This window comes from Lepidochelys olivacea, assembly GCF_965140295.1.
Source record: "Lepidochelys olivacea isolate rLepOli2 genome assembly, chromosome: 6".
Classification (NCBI taxonomy): Eukaryota; Metazoa; Chordata; order Testudines; family Cheloniidae; genus Lepidochelys; species Lepidochelys olivacea.
In genome coordinates this window covers 10,000,564-10,008,992 of record NC_140416.1, presented here as the reverse complement: position 1 = coordinate 10,008,992, position 8,429 = coordinate 10,000,564, and the positions used below count along the sequence as shown (strand labels likewise).

Genomic DNA, 8,429 nt, shown 5'->3' with positions numbered 1-8,429 from the left:
TGCCTGCCCCGCAACCCACACACGGTGACATGGAGTACAGCAGACAAGCCAGCAACCCTCCTACCCAGAGGAGGCAGAGCGTGGTCGCTTCCCTAATACTCAGTACCCCACTGCCCCCCACACCCCATGCCTCTCCAGGCTCTGCTCCCCCACATACCCTGCTCCCCCAGGGTTCTGAGCCTCACCCCCCACACTGCCCCATCCCATCACCCTAACCCCCACCACACTCTGCACGATGCCCTTCTTCACACAGGCCCCCCCAGCCATGCTCTGCTCCCTCCCCAGCACACACTGACCCCCCCCCCCGACAACGCCCCTGCCATGCTCTACCCTGCATCCTCTGCTCTCCTCTAGCACTGACCCCCTCAAACCCAAAACATGATTTGTAGCAATAAAAACAGAGCACCAAGGAAAGGTTAAAAGCCCCGTGGGTGGGACCTGCAGCCCAGGGCGCCGCTCAGGACAAGCCCAGCAGCCCCTGCCCTCCACAGCTGGGGCTGCCCCACCCTCTGGAATTGCAGCCCCGACAAAGCATCTCCTCCTGAGTCCATCCAGGCTGGGGGCTCCCGATACCTCCCAGCCCCACTCAGCTGTCGGGGGCTATGTCCACTCCATGGGTCACCGACAGGCTGGGCACCTCCATGGGGAGCCTCCCACTGGCCCAAGCTGAGTCTCCTGCCCAAGCAGGGGCACCATGCCTGCCTCAAGCTACCTTGCCACCCGGCCCCGGCCCCCCTTCTGCTTCTTGGTGCCTGTTGATGTCTTGATAGGAAGGGGGGCCGTGCCCTCTGGTGGGGGCGGCAGCAGCGGCAGCCCTAGCTCCATGGGCTCCACCGCCAGGCTGGGCTTGAAGGCCTCGAAGGGAGAGAACTTCAACGGGCTGAAAGCAACAAGGAAACTGGGAGTGAGACCCCCACAGAGAGGGAGTGAGCCGGCCCCATCCCAACCCCCACAGGTGGCCAGGCCTGGGAACCCTGCAATCAACAGCCCCACGCCCCAATCCACAGCCCCCATCCCACCCCCTCCTCGGGAACATTGTGATCAACCCCAGGTCTTGGCACTACCTCCCTGCCCACCCAGATCCACAGCTCCAAATGGCAACACCATACAGAGAGAGGTGTATCTACTGCTGGGAAAGCCCAGGAAGGGGATGCTAGAGCCACTGCCCCCTAGAGGGGAAAGACCCCATATCCCACTCCCCATCCCTGAGTCAACCAGTTCCCCTAGGCTGGCGCCAGATCAGAGCCAGCGCCCCCTAGAGGGGAAAGGAGCCTTGCCTGTTGGTCACCTTGTTTGGAAGTGCCCCTAGCCGTACCTGACAGGCGTTCTGGGGCTGCTGTTGAGGCGGCGAGGGGAGCGCACCTTTGGCTGGAAGGAGAAGCCCTCCTTAATGCTCTCCAGCACCGACGGGGCCACATACGTGAAGCCCTGCAGAGAGCATGGAGGTCAGAGCAGCAGGGATGCCACAGTGCAAGCTCCACCCCCTCCCAGCTGAGACAGCACCCCCTGCTGGGAGTCCTTACCAGGAAGGCCTGGTTGGCACTCTCACTAATGGAGGCATCGTCAGGGCTGTCCACGGGCGTCTGACGAGTGAAGCGGGTGTCGAACTGGCTGACATCGTCATCCGATTGCTGCAGGGCAGGAGGGAGGGGGACAAAGAGGGGTCAACCCAGAACGGGAGGGGCAGCCTGGCATCAGCGCCATTTGCCAGTGGGGAGGATGGCAACCAGGCTTGCCACATAAAGGATCTGGCTTCCCCTTTGCCATCCAGGTTTTCCTCCCCGAGGGGGCTGGGAGCTGCAGGGCCCCATGGGGGCTGAGCGCCCTGCACAGCTGTCCTGGACATCTGGGTCCCATTCTCCAACACTGTCTCGGTCCACCTACCCGCAATCCTGGGAAGGCTGGGCTGCAAGGAGCCCTAGGTGTGAGTGCTCTGCACTGCCACCCAGGTGAGGGTGCTGGGAGCTGCGAGGTGAGACATCTATTGCCATATGGGAGAGAGCAAGGCAGGCCTGTGCTGGGCTCAGCCCAGGCTGGGCTGGGCAGGGCAAGCAAGGAGCAATGGGCTGGCTCTCTCCTGCCATTGATGAGTGGCTCAGGGCAAGGGCAGGGCAGTACCAGGCAGGGCCTGAAGGGTGGGTCCAGCTTGCGCGCCAGCAGCTCATCCCAGTTGACATGGCGGAAAAATGGCTGCTTCTGTAGGAACAGACATACAGGCAGGAGGTCAGAAGCCCAGCAGCTGCTCCCCCTCCCCTATTGCCCAGCATCTGCCCAGCTCAGGCCTGTGCCCTCCCCTGGGCTCCCCATGCAGACGCCCTCTGGTGCGGGGAGTCCTAGGCCCAGGAAGGCTATGGCAAGGCTTGGCACAGCCTCCACCCCCTGCCTAGAGCCATGGCACATGGAAGGGAGCCGCCTCCTGCCACTGACTCCGGTGTGCCCATGGGTGCAGGTAGGGGAGAGAATCCCCCTTTCAGAGCGCTGTGTACTGCCCCTTCTCCACCTCCAGAAGGCACCCTCCCACCCCACCCCACCTACCTGCACATCGGCTGCGTCGCCCGTCCCACCCCCAATCCTCTGGCTGGGGTTTCTCTTGAGGAACTGAAAAGAGAGAACGGAGTCAGGCCACCCCTCAGGGAGCACGGCCTGGCAGACATGGGGTGGGGGGCACTGTTTATACACACACACACACACACACACACACACACTAAAGGGTTCCCCCCTGCCCCCACCCTGATTCCACATCTAGTGGCAGCCATTTTGGTGAAACCCACACAAAAGCTCTGATCCAAGATCATGCCCTTCTGGTTCTGGGGCTGACAGGTCGGCAGCTGTGAGGAGCGGAAGGGAAGGAGATGGCAACAGCGTCAGACAGGGGCAGGTGCCAGTAACCATCTGGGGGCAGTGGCACCTCCTCATACAGGTCAGGAGCGTGAGGGGCAGCATCCTAATTGGGGGGGGGAGGGAGGAGAGGGCACATGCAAGCAGTACCTTCTTGAGTAGATCGCGGGCATCGGGGGTCAGGTAAGGTGGCAGCACCAGCTTCCCCTTGAGGATCTTGTCAATGGTTTTCTTCCGGTTCTCAGACGTAAAGGGCGGCTGCAAAGGAAGCACAGAGGGGGCTGAGCACCACGAAAAAGCGGGGGTCATGCTGGGAGAGGGGCATGACTCAGCATACCTCAGTGGGGCACAAGGGCCACTGAACCTAGTGCAGAACAAAGGTCTGGGCTGGGGTGGAGGGTGCAGAGTGAGGGACCGCGCTGGGGTGAGGGAAGGTGCCCTTTGGTGCAAAGGCTCATGGGACAGAGCAACAGCCAGGCCCAGCACTGTACCTGGAGAAAGGGAAAACCCTCAGCCTGCGGCTCCGGCCCCCCACCCCCATGTTAACAGCACAAGCAGAACTTGCCGATCCAGTGAGCATGTCGTACATCAAGGCCCCAAGGCTCCACCAGTCCACGGCCCGGTTGTGTCCACTCCGCATCAGGATCTCTGGAGCCCTAGGGGTGGCACAGACACCCTGAGCTGCTGGGCCAGCCACTCACCACCCCAAGGCCCCTAGGAGAGCAGTGCGAGGGGAAGGGCAGTGTCTCTGGGGCCGGGTCACACGAGGGAGCAGTGTGAGGGGAGGTGGGTGTCTCTGGGGCACCTACATGTACTCAATGGTCCCACAGAAGGTGTGGGTGACGGCTCCCTCATGGATCGACTCCTTGCACAGTCCGAAGTCCGTCAGCTTGATGTGCCCTGAGAGAGACGAGACCCCGTGGGTCAGACCTCCGGAGCCAGAGCTCTCTGGGCCCCACATCCAACCCCGCCGCCCCCGGGCTCCATACCTTGGCTATTCAACATGATGTTCTCTGGCTTCAGGTCCCGGTAGATGATGCCGTTGCAGTGCAGGTGGCCCAGGGCCAGCGTGATCTCGCTCAGGTAGAAGCTGCGGCACAAGCAGGAATGAAGCAGTCAGTACCACCTGAACACCCGCAGCTCGCGGGGGCGCTGCTCCCTGATGTGCCAGCCATGCAGCTCCCCCAGCAGAAGCAGCAGCTGACATGCCCAGTCAAACCAGGGGGATGGCTCCCACCATGCAGAAGAACTGGGCACTGCCCAGGGGAGCCAGTCAGGTCCTGGGAAATACTGTGGGCACCCCCATGGCACAAGAACCTCTTCACCACTCACAGACCAGTACAGCCCCCCTCTCCCAGGCTGGCTGGGCCCCAGCTGGCATTTCCTCTCTGCCTTCCTGTGCCCTCTCTCCTGCTTAGCTCTGCACCTGTGCATCCCATACCCGCCTCTCCTTGCTGGGACCCCCATGCTCCCCCCAGCCCATCTCTACCTCCTCCCAGCCTTTGCTTGTCTCCCGCTGGAGGAGGTTGGCTGCCATTTGAACCAGTAGCGACTGCCACTTTGTAACCAAGGATTGTGGCATTGACCATGGTGTCAGCAGGTCACAGTGAGCCTCAGGCTGCCCCTGGCAGTGTGCACAACGTGGGACGCTGAGCTGTGCCAGTTACTACGTATTGCAACCTGCTCCCATTCTCTGCTGCACACAAGCCCCTGCCTGCCTCAGGTTCTGGCGCCAGCAGGTTGGCTCTGCCTTGGTGCTCTGGCACGGGAGCACCGTCTGGCTTTAAACACAGCTCTGCACTCGGCACCAACTCAGTGATCCCTCTGAAGAGCCGCAGTCTGTGGTGTGTTTACACAATGGGAGCAGGTCGTTTCCACACAGACTTTGGTCAACACAGCAAGGGCGGGACGGGCACTGGGCTGGAGTTTAGGAGTCTACAAAAACAATCACAACACAGCCAGAGCACTGGCGGGGTGAGGGGGTGGGTTCTGTGCTCCCAGCTACTCCAGTCACTGACCATGCTGTGTCCTCCAGGAAAATGCCCTCACGCTCCAGCTGCATGAAGAGCTCTCCACCTGTAGACCCAAAACAAAGAGGTACCTGAGCTCCCCACACAGGTCCTGGCTCCTGCCCCACATCCCCCCACACCCAGAGAGGTCATGAGAGTAGAGAGGGGCCAGCTCTGGCCAGATTGCAGGCCGACAGCACTATACAGTCTCCAACAATACTGTGCTCACATAGGTCACTCACATGAAGCCTGCTCTCTCCCCTAGCCCTTGCTAGGGCCAAACCCTCCCAAGCCACCCCTGACCTCAGCCCTGCCCCATACCACTCAAGCACTCAAGGATGAGGTAGAGCTTGCCACCCGTCTGGAAGGCGTAGATCAGGTCCACGATGAAGGGGTGTTTGATGGCCTCCAGGATGTTCCTCTCAGCCTTGGTGTGAGCTGTGTCCTTGGCGTTGCAGGCGATCTTGGCCTGGGGGGAGACAGACAGAGAGAGGGGCATTAGGGTGCCAACAGGGGACATCTCCAAGCTCAGAAGCAGGAAGGGCTGGCCAGCTAGTTACCTTCTTCAGGACTTTCATGGCAAAGATCTTCCCAGCGTTGGTCCCCTGCACCTTCCGCACCTGGAACACCTGTGAGGGAAGAGAGGGGACTTTAGGGAGGGCGGTTGTACAGCTAGATCCCCACTGCCGTGCCAACGACAGGCAGGCAGCTTCCTCCAGCAACTCAGGGGACCATCTGGGAAGAGATGCCCCGATGGAAACAACATGACAGTATTCAGAAATGCAGCCACAGGGCCTTATGGGAGTTGTAGCTCAGCTGTCTCATGCAGCCCCTCTGTAAGCCAAGCTCCCCAATCACACTTACTTTCCCATGATGCACTGGGGCCATGCGAGAGCCACTTGGTGCCGCCTGTCCTTCGCAATAATTGAGTTCATGATGCATCCTGGGAGAGGTAGTCCAGCTAAGGAGCCAGGGCCAGGAGGCATTTGAAGTACATTACCCATGTGGCACCACAATGGTGTGTCAGAATTGAAATTTCTGATCAGTTCTCTCCACCAGACAAGTTACCCCCAAAACAGAGCCCTAGAGCAGGCCCTGGCAAGGGTCCCAGCACCCAATCCTTCCCTCCCACCCTTCTCGTTTTCCTCCATAGGGGTTTCTGCTAGCAGGGGTCCAGGAGAGAAACAGGGGTGAGTCAGTCCCACAGTGGCATCCCCCAGTACAGAGGGGTGTGTGCATAGGGAGGCACACACCCTTGCCCCCCACAGCTGGCCCCATCAGTCCGATTCCCCTGGCCCTTCCCTACCTTGCCGTAGCCACCCTTGCCCAGGACACGCAGCAGCTCGAAGCAGTGTGGCCCAATGCGCTCAGGGCCATTGTTGACGCTGCTCTCTGAGATCTCGATCTCCTCATAGTGCCCCACCGGCCTGAGGGAGATGGGCAGAGATGTGAGCAGGGAGCACATGCTGGAGACGCCGTAGGGAACAGGGAGGAAGAGCCACCCAGGGAGAGGACATACTGGACCAGTGATCAGCTGGGGGAAAGCCCCTGGGAATAGGGCAGGTTCTGGCTCCTGAGTGCCCACTCCCTCAGCTCAGGAAGGCTGGTTCGATTCATCAGCTCCCCAAAGAAAGAATGACATTTGTCGAAAGCCCCTGCCCCCACCCAGCCCCTTCCCTGGGCTACTTACTCCAGGCCATTCCCCCGCAGCTCCAAATCCATCTCCTAGGACAGAGGAGGGGAAATCAGACAAGCACACACTGACAATCCCCACAAGAACAAGGGGTCACAGGGATTAGGGGCAGTCTGCCAAGGGGCACAGGGGCTAGGGGCACCAGAACTAGGATCAGGCACTTGGAGTGTAAGGGGGCACCAGGGCTAGGAGCAGGCAGCCAGGGGTTGGGCATGGGGCAGAGGGGTGAGGTGTGTACCAGGGCTAGGAGCAGACTGCCTAAGAGTGCCAATGGGGTGTGGGGCACCAGTTTTCATGTCTGGCTGCTGGGAGGAGCCAGGCTTAAGGTCAGGCTGTGGAACAGCAAGGGGACAGGGAGACAACAGCCTCCCCAGGGGCAGGGTAAGGCGCTAGTTTCGCTGGGGTGTTATTAGTCACGGGTAACAAGGACGCTCCGTGATTGGAGTGCAGTCACCTTCTAAGGACATTGCTCATCATGCTGCCCAGAGTCACAGACTGTGGGGAGGTGGGACAAGACGCAGGGGGCCGAATCACTCACGCCCCTTCCTTGTGGAGCGTGGAAGAAAATCACATGCTACCTGGACACTGGAAGCAAGAGCAGAGGGAAGTGCTAAGGGGGGAGCGGGGGATAGGGGAGCACAAAAGCCCAGCGGGTGGGGAGGGGGGACTTCATATGGGGAACAGGTAGCAGGGTTGAGAAGCAGATTAGGGTGTCCTAGGGGGATATGGGGGTGTCCTGGGGGGAGCTGAGGAGCAGGTTGGGGGACCAGAGGTTCAGGCAGGGGATACATGGGTGCCCTGGAGGGCAAGTGGGGGCCCCTGGGAGACCAAGTTGGGGGGCCCAGCAGGGAAAAGATGGGGGCCCTGGGTGGGGGGGTCCCGGGCCGAGGCTCTGTCCACCCCCCGCTCTCACCGCCCCCAGCTCGGGCTCCTCCCCGTCGCTCCCCTCCTCGGTCTCCAGGTCGATGTCGAACACCCCGGCCATGGCGCCGGCGACAGCAGCGACGGCCCCGGGTTCCCCCGGCCGGGCCCCGCCCCCTCCTGCCCGGTGGCGCGTCACAGGCCTGCGCCCGCCACCGTCCCGGACCCCGAGCGCCGCGTGATGACGTCACCCAGGCTTCTGGGCCCCGGTTCGCGGAGGGGCTCGGGAAGGGAAGGAGGAGCCTTGGGCAGCGCGGCGGCGAACGGGCTGCAGCGCGCGTCATCGGGCGCGCGAGACACGTCCAGAGGCCGCGAACCGGCGGAGCAAGAGGCGGGTTGACTCCGATGCGCTATTGTCAGCGGCAGGAAAAAACCTTTGGTCGGGAAGGGACCCAGCCGCGGGGGCCTCTGGGAAACGTGGCCCCGGGGTCGGAGCAGATGTATCCGTGCCCCTCCCGGGCCCCCCCCCGCTCCCCTCCCCTGTGAGTCCCTTCCCGCGGGGGCCCCTCTTGCCTCCCCCCGAGGCCTTCCCCCCGGCCCCGCCACGCCCCCTCCCTGGGCGGGGCTCGCCTTGTTTTCCAGGCACGCCCCGGCCGGGAGTCACACGCCTGTCTGGCCCCACGGCACCCTGCTCCCCACATGCCGGGGGTCCTGTAACACGGGCTGGATTAACTCTCCTGTGGGGCCCCTGGGGGTTTGGGGTGCGGGAGGGGGCTCGGCTGGGTCAGGTGGTTGGGGGGCAGGTGGGGTCCGGGAGGGAGTTTGGGTGCGGGAGGGGGCTCGGCTGGGGCAGGTGGTTGGGGGGCAGGTGGGGTCCGGGAGGGAGTTTGGGTGCGGGAGGGGGCTCGGCTGGAGCAGGTGGTTGGGGGGCAGGTGGGGTCCGGGAGGGAGTTTGGGTGCGGGAGGGGGCTCGGCTGGGGCAGGTGGTTGGGGGGCAGGTGGGGTCCGGGAGGGAGTTTGGGTGCGGG

General features: G+C 62.4%; 1 protein-coding gene across 3 annotated transcripts; it reads right to left on the bottom strand.

Annotated features, from left to right (window-relative positions):
- Positions 1-317: 317 nt before the first annotated feature.
- Positions 318-7,897, bottom strand: RPS6KB2 (ribosomal protein S6 kinase B2). Of its 3 annotated transcripts, none has more exons than XM_084631127.1 (15): positions 7,454-7,895; positions 6,538-6,572; positions 6,154-6,274; positions 5,408-5,476; positions 5,169-5,316; positions 4,857-4,914; positions 3,828-3,928; positions 3,648-3,738; positions 3,404-3,494; positions 2,989-3,096; positions 2,536-2,598; positions 2,119-2,196; positions 1,524-1,631; positions 1,316-1,428; positions 318-880 (listed from the first exon to the last, which is right to left on the bottom strand). In XM_084631127.1, the coding sequence occupies exons 1-15, from the start codon at positions 7,523-7,525 to the stop codon at positions 709-711; spliced, it is 1,428 nt and encodes a 475-aa protein (XP_084487253.1). In that variant the 5' UTR covers positions 7,526-7,895; the 3' UTR covers positions 318-708. The 3 variants fall into 3 exon arrangements, with proteins under 3 accessions (XP_084487253.1, XP_084487254.1, XP_084487255.1); XM_084631128.1 differs by lacking the exon at positions 7,454-7,895 and adding an exon at positions 6,995-7,125; XM_084631129.1 differs by lacking the exon at positions 2,119-2,196 and having other exon boundaries at positions 7,454-7,897.
- Between the last annotated feature and the right edge of the window lie 532 nt (positions 7,898-8,429).

Coding starts and splice junctions, on each gene's coding strand:
- RPS6KB2 (XM_084631127.1), bottom strand. CDS start 7,525: ATGGCCGGGGTGTTCGACATCGACCTGGAGACCGAGGAGGGGAGCGAC. Junction 6,275..6,537: donor CTGCGGGGGAATGGCCTGGA/GTAAGTAGCCCA, acceptor CATCTCCCTCAG/GCCGGTGGGGCACTATGAGG. Junction 5,317..5,407: donor CCATGAAAGTCCTGAAGAAG/GTAACTAGCTGG, acceptor GTCTCCCCCCAG/GCCAAGATCGCCTGCAACGC.